The 18,939-nt window shown below is 33.6% G+C and overlaps 1 protein-coding gene across 4 annotated transcripts in view; it reads right to left on the reverse strand.

Moving 5' to 3' along the window:
- LOC128244697 (sal-like protein 1) overlaps positions 1-15,635 on the reverse strand; it is a 33,688-nt gene extending 18,053 nt beyond the window's left edge. For all 4 annotated transcript variants that reach the window (XM_052962740.1, XM_052962739.1, XM_052962738.1 and 1 more), the window contains exon 1: positions 14,569-15,635. In XM_052962740.1, coding sequence (XP_052818700.1) covers positions 14,569-15,634 — 1,066 coding nt within the window. In that variant the 5' untranslated portion in view covers position 15,635. The remainder of the gene's footprint in view (positions 1-14,568) is intronic.
- Between the last annotated feature and the right edge of the window lie 3,304 nt (positions 15,636-18,939).

The raw sequence follows: 18,939 nt of genomic DNA on the forward strand, positions 1-18,939 counted from the left end.
ATTATTTCCGTAATAATTTATTACAGGAACACAGAGCAACAGGATATTAATACACCAAAAATCTAAAGAAATGTAAACGGATGTTTATGTAACTGTTTCTTTTGAGAGCGGTCATAAAGAATCATATTTTGCTACATGCACTTTATATTCCTAAGAAGTGCTTTCTTCATTTCCTCAGCAGTTTTTCATTTGCTTCCTTCAAACTACTTATCGTTTAATAACATTGTATGGGAATGTCCGGGTTCCATTCTGAGACGATCAAAATTGACTTGGGGCATCACTCCATGAATAATATAACATTTCCATTTCCGATATCAAACATTGATTTCATAAATCGGATGAAAAATGACGGCACCTCGATTGCACAGACCAATCAAATATTCTGTTCAAGTGTTGCTTGCGGTTTTTAACACTCATAATTGTACGTTTTTAAGTGGCTTACTTGTTTATTCTGTGGACCCAAGATGAATGAATATTGACAGTCAGAAATTCTGTACAATATTAGTTGTCACTTTACGTCAAAACAAGGCAATATTTGTAATTGATGAGACTACAAAATGGCCTTTATGACAGTGGCACTTCGCGGACAGTACAAGAGAATGCCCTCTCTTCACAAAGGAGGAACACAGAACTTCACCCTTAATTGGGCTTGCCGAGAACTAGGTAATTTACTATGTTCTAATGTTATTTTTTTGAGAACTAGGGATTTTGATGTTGTCTTTTATTTTTTGTTGAAAGGAGCTTTAAGCAGCTCGAACACTCCCAAGCATTACTTCTGACCTCTTATGGGCATATTTAGACATCAGCATCACTCTAGAACTACATGTGCTCCACTTTGTAAAAAGTGGCTTTTGTCAAGTCTGAGAGCTAAGAGGAATAACTGTGCTGGGCAAATCAGGATCTACCAGTAAATCCCCAAAAATCAAACATTTGCTAAAAATGTCTTTGTTTAATAAAGGTTAGAGAAATATATGATAAAACATGTTACTCAGATCATCATAACTGGTTTTAAAAATATGGTCAGGGTAAAAATCTCGTCAATGAGGTATTTCCTAATTGAGAATTAACTTATTAAATTTAAATCTCTGAAGGAATCATTACCGTTGGTAATTCTATAATATAACTAATAAACAGTCAACCCTTTTTTTCAACTACTGAACAAATCCCCAGGACTACCCCACAAATCAGAATACATTTAATATTCTTTGATAACAACTAGATCTTTAACTGTCATTTGTGCAAATAAATACCATAAAGATGAAATATTATTGATTTGGAAAGAAATATTATTCTTTAAATGGAATGGTTTCAATAAATATTTACTTAACAGTAAGATTTTGAAAAATCAACAGAGGCATGGATGAATTTGATACATATAATTATGACAGGATACATGCAATCCAGGGCCTATTAAAATGATCTGCCGTTAATAATGTAAATATTTGCACCGTAAATCTTGTGCTAACAAGGACAGTTTCATGTTATATAGCACAGTAAAAATTCTGTCAGTTTCGTGTCTAAACTGACAATTACAACAAATATTTAAAGAAAAAACGGACAGCTAGATTTGATTTTTCTTTTACTAATATTATTATTGTCCAACCTGACACAAAACAGCACATCGGCAGCAACGGTTCTGTCTTTCTCATTCAAACTTATACTTCAAACAGGCACATATTTACACACAGAAGATGTTGCCATCTACATCTGTTAATTAAAAAACTGCCAAAGTGCCTCTTACGTGAACACAGCTTGTATTACCAGAGCTCCTGACAATCAGGCACCAAGGATCTTTCCTTTTATCAATATTACCCAAAGGGTTGATCATAACTCTAACAAACATCTTATCTCAGAGTGATGGGCCTTGCTCATGTAACTCTGTACATTGTATCGATGACTTTTGTACCAGGTTTCATGCCAATATCTTTAATTATTTTCAGTTATGGTCAATGTAAGTTATGCCACTTCCAACAATTGCTACAATAACAAAAACAACAACAACAAGGCTTTTACAAGACCTCAGCTTTTTTTCTTTGAGGTAAAAATGAGTTTTAGGACCTTTTAACAAGACAAACTTGCACTGCAGTTGAGTTTTTTTCGCTGCATTTAAGTTTACATTTTACCAATTGAACCAAAGCTACAACTATAGCATCAAATGTTTCATCACAGTTTTATCACAAGATAAAGGAAGGAAATATCTTCATTGCCAAGATGGAAAAATATTATTTTTTCCCCTAAATGATGAGTAGAGAAGCAAATAGCCATAAATATATATCAAATACTTGGTTTTTTATCTAATGATGAAACAAGGGGAGTGTTTGTAAAACTCAAATAATTTTTACAAAATTGTATACGTAAGGCCCTTGCCAGTCTACACATTTCAATAATTTACATGCAAACATAATCACATCTCACAGATTAAAGGCTTTTTCAAGGGATAAAATGAAACTCTATAAGTCTTTATACGTAAGTTATGGCGCCGTTTACAAGCATTGTTTATTCACGATTGATTCAGAGATGCAAACCAAGTGTTTGATTATGCGATTCATTTCAAATTTTGGATAAATACTGCGCTGGGCGACCATGTGGGCACTTCCCTTTCTACTTCGTTACTTACAGCAAAATAAACATATGCTGGAAAATAGTATATCCAATTTTGTCGTAAATCAATTGAATAGCATGTAATGTCTGATTAAGAAAATAAATTTCAAGTGGAATTCTTTTTCACCTAAATATTTCAGAATTTAGGACCACCACTTGTGCAGCACACCTGTAAAATAATAGACTGAAAGCAATATGCATAATTATTGCCCCGAAGTGAACATGTTGGTTTGTTCTTTTTTAATGTAAAGATTCAGCAGAAAATCCAATACAAATAAGGCATTGTGACAGACTCAGAAAGGGGCATAATTTCAATGACTTTTTATGACATTTTATTTTTCATTAAATTTACATACTTTTACATATTACATACTCAATGTCTCTTAGATTATTCATTGTACTAACTTTCTAGAATCAAGAAACATGAAGATGAATTTTAATGTTCTACATTCTCTATAAGATAGTTTAATGTTATTCCATTTCAATTATTTTTTTCATGGTAAATTCAATTACAAATTGCTAAACTCAATCAAAACAAAATTAAAAAATAAGGAAAATTTAATTGAAATAAAAATCAATTTGAAACACTATTCATAGCATGGAATAAGCTAGTTATGTGCAATGAGTACTACCAAACAGGGCACATTTGTTAAAGGTGTTGAATTACCTCCCTTGTTGTTTGGCAGGCCATTGATAAAGTAATGTAAAACATGACAGGCAAGACAAACAGAATTCCAGGGAGCAGTTTTAGTGGGACATTTATGCTCTACATGATCTGTACTATTCATTTTACATCATTTCCCATTAATATGCCAAATCTATGAAAGCTCCAGGAAATAATATTTACACAGGAACAACATATTTGATCAAACTAATCACTGTATTGTTTTAATATTAAAAATTTAAATAAAATAAACTCTTTACAACAAAAATAGAAACACATAAGGGGTGTTAAAAATATACACATAAACATGCCATCATTTTTTCAAATAGAAACAACTTTTACAATATGTAGACCAGAATATAGCATATTGATGTAACACAATCATAAGTTTATTAAATAAGCGGTTGTGGTAATAAGTGGAAGGCAGTCTCTATGGCAGCGTAACTCAAAGTAACCAGGCCCTACTGTCAATTTTGCCTTCCACTTATGCATGAGTCAATTGTAACCACAACCTCCCCAGGTGGGGGGGGGGGGAGCAGGAGAAAGGGGCTGGGTTTTTACCTTCCAGGTGGCCCCGCATGCCTAGTGAATGGAGCTGGGAGAGGGGGCGCATGGTTACAATTGACTGGTGCATTATTAACAGACCTCTCACTATAAGTTTTTTTGCATCAATACCCTATATTCTGATCTATGTCATGTCATAAAAGTTTTAGTGTGTTTCATTCATGTTGAAGAAATTAGAACACTTTTTTGCATACTTCTTTAACAACCATCGTAGATGATATTCATGTTATGAAAATTATATACATGAAATAAAAGCAATCTAATTATATATTATGCACAAAAACAAAAACAAATAAAATATTTTAATTATTCAAAAACTTTGAAAATGATAGCTTTTCAAAAGAAAAAAAAATGCCAGAAAAAAAACTATTCTACAATTAATGCATGATATGTAATCTTAAATAAGTAGAACTCTTTTGATGCAAATATTTTTTACTGGATTAATTGAATCACTTTCCCAGTCAGAATATGAAATTCACTTCATTTTGCAATCTTAAAAGGGTTATAATGGATGTACGGTGGTATGAATTCTATGTTAATTGTCATAATTTGATGTTTGGATGATAAACTTCATGACAAATTAGTTTATTTTAGTAATTTTGTTGTAAATAGTGTTTTATACACAGAGAACAAAGTAAAAAGGCACACACAAATACACACCTACTGTCATCAGTCATATATGATCAGAATGCTTTTTTTGGCCACAGACATAAACGCTTTGTCATAATTATTTTATTATAACAGATTAATGGCTAATTACCAATAAACTATTTGAAAAAAAGATACTTTTTATACAATAACAGTGTCCATTTTCTAACATTTGCAGCGATGAGATTGACCCTTTATTCTTGTTGCAAATGCACATCAGTGAGTTTACTAAATATATGATGATTAATTATTATAGGGCATAAAAGGTTTCTAATCGTTTGTAAGGAGAAATGTAGCAATTAATTATTTTATAGCGGAGCACCTGTTATTAATTAAACAATAACTGTATGATGCGTTGCATCTATCATGGGCCTAAATGTTTCTTTGACAAACATTCTTAGAATGAATGCCGAGTACAGCACTGCCAATGATATATTTCCACTGATTGTATTTCTTTCCCCTCATTTTATCATTCTTCATTTAAAATTGAAAAGAAATTGGACCAGATTTTTTCATAATGATTACATTTATATAAGTTAGCAAGTAATTACAATTTTTCAAAGATTTCTTGTACTAAAAACAAACAGAACTTTGCTAATAGGGTCAATACAAAATAATATTTTATCATATTTTATTCAAAATGTCTTTCTTTGATCTAAGCACATCAAAAACATAGTTATTTAACAAACAATTAAACCAACAATCATAGCAGATATTCTGTAACTGATCTGATACATATACCAATATTCAATTGATAAAAGTAAATAAAAGCATTCAAAAGATTCCATTCATCTTGTTTATACATATTTATAACTTTATCTCAAATTTTAATCCGCGGACTCAGGGATATAATATTGATATAACAGGGTAAATTTTTTCTTTCATGCACCGTTTTAATGGATGTCGCTTTATAATAAATGCCTGTAGTTTATGGCAAATATTAATTGCTGCTTTTTGATAAATATGTATCAAATCGGGTCTACAGCCATTTTTGGAATACGATATGAACCATTTATTATATTTTCCTGAATATTTCATTTTATGGGTATTAAAATGTTAATCTTGTAAAAAAAAATGGAGTGATTAATTTTTTATTAATTTTGGCATACTTTGGGTATTGTGCTGATAAGATTTACTTTATAAGGAATTTTATGTGATGGTTATAGGTTATTAGAATGCGTTTACCAAACTAAATGGTTTGATGCAACATGGTACCATTTCATTTGGATAAATGCATAACGGACCCATTGTAACCAGCTTAATTAGTGTTTGATATTATATTTTGTCTACAGGACCAGTCTGTTTGAACCTACTGATTCATCTAATTCAAATCACTAACAGCTGATTGCTGATTACCAAAGTAATTTTCTTGCAGATCTGAAAAGCACTGACAACCTGTTGGACAAAATATAATTTCGAGCACTAAAACGTTGTTTCGAATATGTCAGTTAAAATGGTGCCAATCCATCAAAATGCTTAAGTACTGCAAAGAACTACATGTACTGTATGTGTGCGAAACTAAAGTAATACTTAACATTGAAAAATTAACATTAACAGATTTTTGCTCCAAGAAAATAATGTTGTTGCAGATTGACTATAGATGCAAATATAATGAATAAAGTATTTTGTGTACATTAGTATGCACACTCCCTGAACATACCAAACTTTCCTGCAGAACTTCTTTTCCCAGAAATTTTGACAAGCCATTGCAGAATGTCATTAGCGGAAGGCCATGAATCATTATTAAAATTTCTGGAAATTTTGTTGAAATCTTAAACAAAGATAAATTGCTTTTGATTGAGTTAATACAAAATTTCTCGACCCAAGTGCCAAGTTATAATCAGGCGTGAGGGCGAGGGGCGCTGTTTTGTTGTCAGATGCATGACAATGTTCTCCCAAAAGGTTACATGTTACAGTTGCACACTACAACATGCACACACATTTTTCATAACCTGCACGTTTCCCTAAAGAAATTCCCTGTCACATTTGCAAAAACTCATCAATTTCAATTTCCTTCCCGTCTCCTATGAAGAGGGCCCTGTTATTATCAAAAGCATTTATTTCTCAGAAAATAATAAAGTTTTCATAAATAGGAGATGACATTGGTGTCAATATAAACATTATTGTCAATTTCACCAGGGTCCCCCGTCTGACACTGAAGATCTTGATCCTGGGGAAGCTTGACAACTCTATAATCATATTTGGATGAAAGCTCCTACATAACTCCGATCCAAGTCTTAGAGAGAAGACTGACAACATCCATAATCATATTTTGATTGAACTGGGACCCTTGGTCTCTATCGGCGTGAAATATAATAACACCACTGCAGGCCAGTGAAAGGTTTTGTAATTTGTGCTAATAAAATGCATTATCGGGCCTAGCCAGATCAAATTTAATAATGCCATATTTCATATTTGTAGAGGCATCAGAAGAAACTGGAGGAGAAGTTGACGAGAATCGGAAACTATCGTCCGGGGTCTCGGGAGGTCACACAGATTTAGCAAGCAGAATCAAAGGCTACAAGGGGTTAAATGGGGCTAATATGGAAATGAATTTCAGCAGGCAGTTCGCAACTATTGATCCCTTTATGACAGGGCGAGGGAGAAAACAAAAGACTTAGCACGAATGTGCTGATAATTATGATATTGACGGCAACTTCTACTCCACGGGACATTTGTCAACGATTTTCCGGCTTGTGCACTTTGTGCAAATTTGACAAAATTTGTTCACAAGACATTCCCATATGTCACACTATATATTAAGCAAGTTTAATTTTGAATTTCGTTATTTCAAGGAAAACTCCTTTTTTCTCTAATTGAAAACAAGACATTTAACTTGGGTTTGAGCTGTGATATGTTTCTCTGAACCGAGAATTGAGGAGACAAGAATGTCTTACTGTCATTTCAATAACTGGTATTAATATCCAGTGGAATATTCGGCTCTGATTCTGACATGGCCAAATCCTGTTTATGCGCTTGGAGGGAAAATTCCATCTGCTATAGTTCTCCCAAATTAAGTCATATTTGCCCGGGGCAATATTGTTAATAAACAAATTATGAAATGAAACACGCACTTTCATCAGAACTGGATTATTCTGACAGGGGACCATTAAGGCGATTTTCAGAACCTGTCAACAGCCTGCTTCCATTTGACAGCTGAACATTTTCAGAAGAAATTCACATCTTAAGATCAGGCATAAATACATCATCAAATAACTTTTCCATTGACCCGAAATATAATATTGATTTCATATTTGTGTTTGAGCGACTTAGCATAGCAACATTTATCATGTGACAAATTGGCAGCGCTTTAGTAGATTCCCAGAATTCAGTGCTAACTTTACCCAATTATAAGAACAGCAATTCTCAACGCTGAACCTCGGGGAATTGACACTCGTGTAGTGAAAGAGTAAATAAATAGCAATGACTTTGATTACCATTGTTATTCAAACTGTTTTTATTTCTTTCCTCAGTGGGATAATGAAGGCCTTTCTTCTTTTGATTTTCAAAATTGCACTTGAACAATATAGTGACTGCAGATGAAGTATCATTTACTGAAACTCAAAAACATACATTCAAAACAAGAGCACGGTGAAGCGAATGCCAGCACTCGTCTGTTTTGCTCATCCAAACAAGGGGAATAGTTCAATAATATCTTAAAACAAAATTATGGGCCTTGCTGCATGCATGTCTATATTGTCTCTGCGGTACATGTGTACCAAGTTTCAGTTTGATACCTTGAGCAGCTTTTGACTTATTAAGGTTAAGTTTTTGCACAACGAAGAAGGCATCGATGCTGTCACATTACTCAGATTTTTTCCCCTCTTTCCTTCTAAAAACAGACAAGTCATACTCAATGCAGAGATCGAACAGCAAATGCAGACACTCGCAAGTGTAAAAACTCTACTAGTAGTTCAGGCAGAGTTAACATTGTGGTATATCTAACCAGTGTCATCGCTATCCTAGCACCAAAGTTGAAGTCTATACAGCGTGTATGACCTCTGCCACAGTCTCATCATTCCAAGTTGCAATGTTCTCATCACCTCAGACAAAAAAAGAAGCTTGATCACAATGCTTCAATTTGTATCCCCATATTTCCATGGAGTATATTACACATTTATGGCTCCATTTTCATACAGTTTTCTCAAATTCACAGATTCAGCAGCAATAAAATCATAAAGACTGTGATTTGCAGCACCCTGGGGATCAGTCTCTTTCAAATTTTAGATAATATTTAGATAGTGTATCACATCATTTCATAACTCTACATTTGATGGGGCTCCCTTAAGACTCATAGCCATATGATAAAAGAATGGTGAAAATCATTTGTTAATGGCTGCAAACATTACTTCTGGTGTTAACTACTGACATGGCTCATAACCTTGACAGAAAATAGTTGATAAAACATTAAACATTAACAAGACATCTCTTGTAGAAATTTTCGCTATCTCAAAGAGATGATTTAATGTTGCAGAATGGAGCCCTGATGAGACTAAAAGACAGGGACAAAATTAATATGTGGAGGTTATTGCACTCTTAATATACTTAAATATCATGCAATAATAGGAGTAGAAAATTAACTTGATTAAGTATTTCATGATGAATGTAACATTAATTTAATGTACAGTATTGTGAAAATACACTTACTATAATGGTTTGTATTAATGACAAAACAATAGTATATTAACTTTGTGAATGATCACATCACATGATATGAACTACAACTGTGGAGGAACTGAGAGATGAACAGGAGATGAACTCCAGATAGATGACGCTTCTAGTCTTAATGCTAATCTGGAGCTGTTCTGTGGCATTGAAAAAATAATTTTGTGTTTAAAATAAAACAGTCTAAAAAAAGTCGGTCTAAAAGCTCTATAGAACATATGTTTGAATGTTGTAATTTGTTTTACAGAATGTAAATAATACTGATCTTATAAATCTTAAAATACATCAGTGGGTTTTTGTTTCACCATTTTGGGAATGAGGCTGGTGCCATTCCGCTTGGGAAAAATGTTTCTTTTTTTAAAAATTGAGAACTCCAATTTGGCCTAGGAAGGAACAAGAATGCTTTATAAATAGACAGAAAAGATAAAGGAATACAATAAAGTAGGAACCTTTTAGAATACACCAATTATTCCATACAAAAAGGGCTTGGGGGTCCGAATTTTTTAATGACTTTTTTTAATTTTAAGTACCAAATAGGGAATTTTATTTTCACTTTCGGGAAAAAGTACATGTTCTATCAATGAGCATTGTTCAGAAAACAAAACACTGATTTGTGTTTTGGCCAAAAATTGGTAAGAAAAAATGCACTGATCCTACACAGATAAAGCATCACCAATATTTTTTTACTTCAAACCCTGCTTTCAGCAATGATGTGTCAAGCTAATAGTCAGCATACTTTTAAATTGTTAAAAAGTGGATTTTCAAACAACTACATGCAACACATCAATATTTTTTTCCATTTGTAACATTACATATGTCTTAAATATTAGTCATCACAAAACAATGTAACTAACATATAGTGAAGATGAAGCACTTATCTGTCAATGAACATCAAACAATGAGCCAAAAAATATTATTATAAATTACCAATTCATCATTGAAAATCAATGGGGTTCTATGACCATAAATTAAAGGATTTTTTTGTACAAAATAATTGAAAACATCATTCTACAAATAAATAAATATCAATCACAAAGTTGCATCGCAGATGTACATGATTGTAAGTCAGAAAATTAGTTAAACAGATAATCAAAAATGTTGAACACAACTTCTGGATGATTTTGACCATTTACCCTTTTGAACAATATTCTATGTGTATTTTTTTAGGTACAGATGTTCTAAGTTTAGCATTTAAAGCCAGAATATGTGCTTTGTTTTAATCTGATGATTAAAGGCAGTCCATGCACAGCTCATGTCTGTGACAATTTAGCAAGACCTTACGAGCCCGCCACATGCAATGGGGGCTTGTTTCCCTCACAGTTCACACAATCTTCGCCTAACACTTCAATGGAATCATCACCTAAAACCTCAAATCATTTTTCTAACACTACATTTCAATCATTATTAAACATGACTATCTTTTATACTCGGTACAATTAATTACATTAGTGAGGACTAAGCAGACTTGGTGTTGTTACTTTTATCGGCCCATAAATAACCAATGAACACTGTGACATCAAAAGACCAAATACTGGCTCATTTGAAATTCATCTTATGATAAACTCAAATGGAATTCTTCATTAAGCAGCCATTGCAGCTTTTCCTATTTGATGGGCCTGGGTCACGATAGACAAAATACACTTTAAACCATCCCACATACTGATCAATCGATTCTCATTAAGCTTTTTTTTTACCCTCGATGTCATGCTAATAATGAATATCATTAAAATTTCAATTGAAAAACTAAATTCTAGAATTTACTGAGACTCTTTGACAACACCATTCAAACAAAACAAAAAAAACACTGTCATTTCAACACTCTGCCGACCTTTTTGATATAATTAACCGCACTGAATTGTTCCGGAACTTTATTTTTTTTTAACAACAATACAACGTAATCAGCAAGCACTTTGCAACCCTTAGGCTCGTTTATTAATTTTCACTTTTCATTTGATCAGATTTAGTTCTAATCATCGTTGAGAATAAAGCCCCATCAATACAAATCATATTTCTTCCCTGAGCTTCAAGTAAGCTTATGGGCTATTCAATGTTTCCGTACACTTTTTCCATTTTCTCGGACAATCCCTTCATACTCGGACAATCCCTTCATACTCGGAAATCTCACTAATACTGATATCACATATCTAATATTGCTTATGAATTTCTTTTCACGGAGAAAAAAAAACACATATTGAAAAATAGCCTCTAAATTAACGGGCTTCAAATCCTTGTCTTCTGAGTAAACACTCTGTATGGGACATAAGCTGCCTAGAATCAGGCTTATGATGGGATATGAGTGCAAGCATTGAAAACACCGCAGAAATAATATTTCATCCAAAGACGGAGGAAATTACATTTATAAGCTTAAATGTTCATATTCTACGATCCTGGTACATGGTCCTGGCTAAAAGCATGGAAATTATTTCTAAATAAATCTAATGGAAATCCTATCATGCACACTTTATGGATTTTCTGTTTCCATAGAAACCAGTGTTAATCAATACCAATTTTATAATCAAAAGTTATTGAACTTTCAAATCCTTTTATTATTTATGACAAATGCTTGTCTTTTGACAGAAGAAACAAGGAAGAATCAAGTTAACTATTTCGCTTGCATACAAGATGAAACAGAAGCATTATGTTTCCATGGTGGTTTTAGAGTTTTAAGGTCTGCCCACACATTATTGCTGACCTGCATATGCTGGGCAGTGTAAAAAAAGAAATTTGAAAGCCTAAAGTGGGAAAGTTACCATTACTTGTCGGTGGTGTTTGAGTTTTTTTTAGAAGCCAAATGATACTTATGTAACAACGAAGAATGACATCTAAAATGCTACACAGCCAACACGAACAAAAAATGAGCTCAAGCTGTCCATGTCACTAAACCCACTTAAAGCATTTAACAAGGGTAGGGCATGTGGGTTAGTGCTTTTTTGACCTCTGTTAACCAATGATCCCCACCCCATCTGATATTTTAAGCCTGTGTCTTGTGTCTTTGAGCTAGTAAACCTTGTCCTAAAAATGAACATATAGACAGCAGCGTCTCCTGCCATGAGTCTGTAATTAATTATAATGTTATGCTGGTCAATCATGTAATTGTTTATGATTAAGATCTAAATTTTATGTCAAAAAGTGAGAAAAGGAGCATAAATATCTAATTTGTGTCTATTTTTGACAGCTGACATCCTTTGATTGACATTAGTTCAATAATAAAGTTACCTCCCTTGTAATTATCACACTACTGAAAAAACGTCTTACAAGTTTTAAAAGATAAAATTGCTTTTTGCATACAATTTAAAAATGCCCTAAGGGTATGACCATTTTCAATCATTTCCAGTTTTGACATGTTCGCTATCATAAAACAATCATTTCATTTATATTTATTAACACAGTGCAGATGACATATCATTCAGTTTAATATATGGGTAAAAAGCTTGGTGAAATTTTCTGCCCTATTATCTTTTGAAATAACCACTCTCTGAAGGCAAGAGTTTTACATATTGCATAATAAAATCTGATATCTAACAATCTTATGTATAGCTAGAAGTAAAATTGTCACTGTTATATTAAAAAAAACATAAGTGTCTAAATACTGCAAAAATTGGAGATGAACTGCCAAACAGCAAAGTATAGCTGTGAACAACTTAAATTTGAATATATACGATAAACTAATCATTCTATGTCTTGTTTTACCTATTAAAACAAATACTAAAACATAATATCAGGCCATCTTGGACTGTCACATTTATCAGCTTCAAGCCTACTCCAGCACCATTGCGGTGACAGTTACATGTTGTTTCTTGTCAATTTGGCTCCTTTTCAAACTTTTTAACCAAATCTACGCTGCTACTTGTTTGTCTGCGCAAACTTTTGCGGTAAACTGATGTTAAAACAACCCATCAGTTGACTGTCTTCAGATAGCGTGCATCACTCTGGCACTCAAGTCTTCAGGGAAGAGGTGATATTTATGACCACTTACAGGCCTGTAGATTTAAGATATTATTAGGGTATTAATTCGCCCCTCGTTGATTTATTGTCAGCCTATAACATCCTTGATATAGGAATGGTTGTCAATTTCACGAGGACATTAATCATAAATAATATCATATTTGCCGATTTATTGAAAAATCTTATTGTGATGTTTGCAAAGACGCAGAGCGTCAAATCTATCATCATCGTCAATATTGAAATATTTGCTAATATAACGGAAAAGACGACCGCCGTTATCTTTCATCCCAAGAAGCAATTATATTAACGACATAGAGGGCGCTATTCATAAATGATGACAATATTATAGCTGGGATACTGACCCCTGATGACATATTGTATTTCTGCGGATAATTCATATTTTCCTGGGGGACGATTTTGTTTCCTTGCACGGAGATTTACGCCAATGAATATGCTATTGTCGTAACTTGCCCATGAAATGTTAGATATTGTCTGGAAAATCAGAGCCTTCATAATATGTTTTATGAATATTAGAAACTGGGAATACTCTTTATGGGTCAAGTGGGGAATATTGAGAGAATGGATGATAAACACAGGGCTATGTGTCGGGGAAAATAAAAGAGATTTGATGTATTTGTATTCTGAGCTTATTCTTAAATTAAGTGGACTCCCAAAGACATGCTTTTGAAAATTGTATTTAAAGTGTTTTTGATTAAAGCTCTAATGAATCAATAAAATGATAATAAGTTGACTGTAATTATCTTTCACATTTTTTTTTCCAATTTTAAATATTTACTGCAGACTACTTCACATGATATTTGCCCCTGAATATCCAATATTTACCCTTGAATATCAGACAGTGGAAAACATATTTCTAGTGCTCATATAGACTAGAAAGGGAGCCATAAAATCGGAAAGTCCTTTGTATGTAGACCCAGACAATATTTTATTGTCTATTTGCACAAAAACAGCATTTTTCATCTGACGATGCATTATCAATATGCACAGAGCCATATTTTATGTTTTTTCTCATATAATTTGAAGCATTGGATCAAATCATGTTTACTGTAAGTGCACTATAAAGCGGAAAACCCTTTTAAGTTTTCTGTGTTTGAAAGGGTCAAATCATAAAACATAAAAATGAAAGAGGATCATATACAAAACTCTCTCTGTAATAGACAAAGGAAGTCTTTGAATTTGAGCCCAGTTATATAAATACAGAAATATCTGACAATATTGTTATCTCCAGCAATGGAAAGTTATATTGAACATACTACAGCTGCAAATTTTATACCCTTTTGTATTTTTGCTGAACTACAAATCTGTAAAATCACATAATAGACCTTCAATTCCAAATGCAAAGAGGTCAAACATAACAAAGCAAGTTCAAAAGGTAGGTTTTTGCTGAACTAATGGCAAAATTGTTTAAGCATTTTGATATCCCAACTACAACATATAAAACTCCAGCCCTTAGCACATACCTTTGCCAGTAGAGCGACTGAAGTCGAGCAGCCCACTTGTGCTAGAGGAAGGGCCGCCTCCAGCTTTGCTGACAGCCGTCATTAGCAGGGAGACGGGGCTTTCCCCAATCTCATCCGAGTTGTCTGGCTCATGCGGGGTCACAAGTGGTGATGGGGCCTTTGACTGGTTTGGAGAGGATGACCGAGACTCCCCACCCTGTTCTTTTTCACTCTGACTTGCGGTGTCAGATTTTGGAGAAGGGGATTCACCCTGAGAGGAAGACTTGGAAAGATTCTTCACTGAAAGGGAGCTTGGAAATCCAGGAAGGTTGATGTGCATGCCTGGGAAGTTGGCCCCCAGGGGCAGGTGTCCATTTAGGAAAGCAGCCGGGAACTGGCCATTCTGACCCCCACTGAGCAGCTGGTGTTGTAGCTGTTGTATTAGCTGTAGCTGCATCAGTTGCTGTTGCTGCAAGTTAAACAGGGCTGCCTGAAGCTTCCCTACATCTTTTTCCTGATCAGGGTTGTTTTCCGCAAACTGTGCCACAGCTGCTTTTGTTGCTTCTAAAGGTTCCAACAAGACATTGGAACTTGAACTTGTTCCCATGGTTGGCAATAGAGTCGACAACTGGCCAATGTATGCTGCCAAGTCTGCAGCTGTGGGATTAGACTTGATCTTTTCACTGAGGTCTGACTCTTTTTGACCTGTAAATTCACTGTCATCATCATTACCATCTAAGTCACTGTCCATATTGTCAAAATTAGACTGCTCATCATCATCAGCATCAACCTCATCTTTACCACTAAAACTTCCATAGCTCATAGACTGGTTTAAATTCTGCTCACTGTCCATCTCACCAGGAGCATCATCAGCATCACCATCATTAGATGCCTGATCAGCGGCAGTATAGCCATTCATATGACCTTGATCAGACTGGTTGTCTGTTTTGTCTGCATGCTCCTTAAAGAGAAGCATGACTGGTTTGAGACAGTCTTTCTGGTGTTCTATAAGTTCGTCTTCATCCACAAACTGTGCCTGACACTTAGAACACACCTGGCTTTCTGAGGAGAAATTTTCACTGCCCATAAACTCTCCTGAAAATATAAAAAAAAAATTATTGCTAAAATTCAGTTCAATATTCACAGGAAAAAACATAAGGCAATTACAAAGCGAAAATAGTGTTTACAAATAGGGTTAGTGATGCAAATTTTTAGATTGTCTTTTAAAATACCACTGGAAAATAATGTTAAAGAAATAGCCCAACATTATTGAAATGCATTGTTAAGGTCACTTGGGGCACAAAGCCAAAACACAAAGAATGCATTATTTTGGATTACAAAATTTCTTTAGACATTCATCAATTTACCATCCATTGCAATCAGGGTGACATATCAATATAGGGCCCTTAATTGAGCCCATTTGATGGCCCGATATAAGAGGGCCCCAATGCAGCAAAATGACAGCAGTAATCAAATGCGGCCCTTTACTAAATTGAGGAGTAACTATCAATAACTCAAATCACTGAACTTTTGCGGAAATAATTGTCATGGGTTAAACCCTGAATAATGGAAGTTGAGAAAACATGGACCCTCAGGGAGATGGGAACACAGGACCCACTGACCCGCAAATAATCAGAGAAAAGCTATATCAACCTTCCCCATGCTGTGAGAATGAAAGATACATGATGCTCCAAGAATAGCTGATGACCTTTTGTGTATTATCAAGATTTACATGAAGCAAGAAAGTAATCTTAATATTTACTTGAATAGAAGAAGATATGGCATCACAAAAGTATTTTTGACATATTTTCCAGGAAGATTGAGCCATGATGAATCTGAAACTTCACCATGTCACGTTCAAAATAGTGGCCGAGACACACTCAATTTCATTATTTTTTTCTCTATGACAAATTCTTATTCTCTGGTGATTAAACTGTGAAAAAAATTCAAATATTTTCAGAATGCCCTAACTCCAAACTGCATTAATATTTTCACATTCCTAATCAAATTGACACCTTCACCCAATGATAATTTGTCAGCCATATAAATCTGACATCTTGGTCTCTAGAGGGCTGGGTTTAATCCCTTATTGAGTTATCGGGTTATGATCTCTAATATTCAAATCTTATTTTGAGACTTAGGAATCTCAACAGACTGTCTCCTAAAAATGTCTTCATTTCTTCAGTAAAATAACGGAGAGAAGTCATTACGAGCAAATAATTCCAATCATTTCCAGGTCCTCGGGCATAATCAGTATTCAAAAATGACTAATATTATTTTCGGAGATGTCGCAAAAGTTCACATTAATGTTAATTTGTGACAATCGATGGAAAATGAAAACCCTATATTAGGCTGAACGTCCATGCCATAATTTGGGGAATTTACTGCCAACAGCTCCCGATTTCAACACCTTATAGTTAATTTTCTCAAAACCTTTGTGTAGTTACATCACTTGATTCAATTTACGTCTTTTGTCTCAGCTGAGTTAAACATGCTGGAAATTAAAACTTGTCACATTATGAAAAATAACACCAAGTTATAACACTGTCAGTCTTCTCGGAAAACATACGTTACCCACGAAGTGACGAGATTTTTCATTCCTTGAGAACAAAGGAACAAAAACAAACGAAATATAGCATTTCTCATTTCAAATTTAATTTGCAGTTAATAAAACAATTTTCTCAAGTAATTGTTTTCAATAAAGCATTTTCTAATATCACAAGTATGCCTAAAATTATTACTTAAATATGAAATAACTTACCAATTAACTCCTCCGTTATACCAATTTTACATCTTTGTAATAAATTTTAAAATGATACCATTTTACACCGAATGTAAATCTTTACTTTTTCACCAATGAAATTACCTTGAACAAATAACAAGCATTCTGATTGGTCCACATTTCATACACAAGATGAAAAACATAGATCAACAAATTTATTCTGATTTTATCTCAACAAGATTTCATGATGATATTCAAGTGTCATTTTTGTTAATATTTCATAATCTTTCATATCGGACAGATCTACAAAATTTATCCCCTGGTTTTATTACTCAAGGCAAAGACATTGCAAACAGGTAAAGAAAATCCTTGCCGGGATTTTCTTATTTGATCTATACAAAGCTTCAATTGTAGCAAACCCAGAAAGCACTGAATATGACCTTACGCCGCCTATTACTTCATCATATCAAATGAAATTTATTATAAGATTTTTTACAATTTAATTACCTTTGATCTCGCTTTCAAATACAGTAACTATAGCGCTTAGAGTTTAGAAGACTTTATTTAGTTTATTCTGAAATTACATTACATCCAAATGAAGTGATATTTATTTCTAAAACATTAAATAGTCAAAAATAATATATGGATCAAGCTATAAACCATTATTCTTAGCTTTTCAAACACACATGCATCCCTGATAGGTAAAAAAGTTCAGACACCAGATCAATGGCATTACTACTGCTAAGGGAGACTAGTCATCCATAACAATAATATCAAAATAATTGAGACAAATTCCGGTCCATATCATTATTTGCAATTTATTGTTTGATCAAAGTGAATGGAATCAGAATGATTCTGCATGGGCCATACATCATCAGTTACAACTTCATTATGACATCATTTATACCACTATATTTCCACCCAAGTACAATTATACAGATTTATATTTGAAATTTGTACCCTGTCACACCAACATTCTACTAAATGTTCAAAGAGGTTTGATTTACAGCGCTTATTTAAAGGTCAATCAATTTCACAGATAGATAGTTATTCAGAATAAGATATAACTCAAAGTTTTTGAATAATAATAATGTTGTTAGAGATGATGAGCTGGAGTGTAAATTATTTATAAGAATTTAAATCAAGGACATATTTTAAGTTTGTCTTTGAATTTATTCAGATTTCACAATTGAAGAAACCTCTGGGAATTTAGATTCTTTCCCTAAACTAAACGGCTCAGGTGCTCCCATTTATATGCTTCACATGATCAAACTAAACACTTTTAAGAGAATGTGGATGAACTTAATTACCCCCCCCCCCATGACCCCACCCCATAAATAGATTTCTGTCATATTGCTTTACAAGTTTTGCATCTAGCTTAAAAACACCATGACAACATTTTAAATATCTACAATTATATATTAATTGGTATATTTTATATTAAGAAAACTAGTAAATAATAGATGTTGAGATATTTTTGATCGCTGAATGAATTACTTTAACTACTTTCTCTTTCCTCAAAGTCTTCATGCATAATGTTACCTTTGAAAACATGTGTCACAAAAATTGAGTTATTGAGTATCATTTAACATGTTTTATGGCCATTTTGACATCATTAAGTTCAGTAATTATGTTTTAATTACAACATGTCATAAGGGGGAACACCAACA

Source organism: Mya arenaria, chromosome 8 (genome assembly GCF_026914265.1).
Source record: "Mya arenaria isolate MELC-2E11 chromosome 8, ASM2691426v1".
Classification (NCBI taxonomy): Eukaryota; Metazoa; Mollusca; class Bivalvia; order Myida; family Myidae; genus Mya; species Mya arenaria.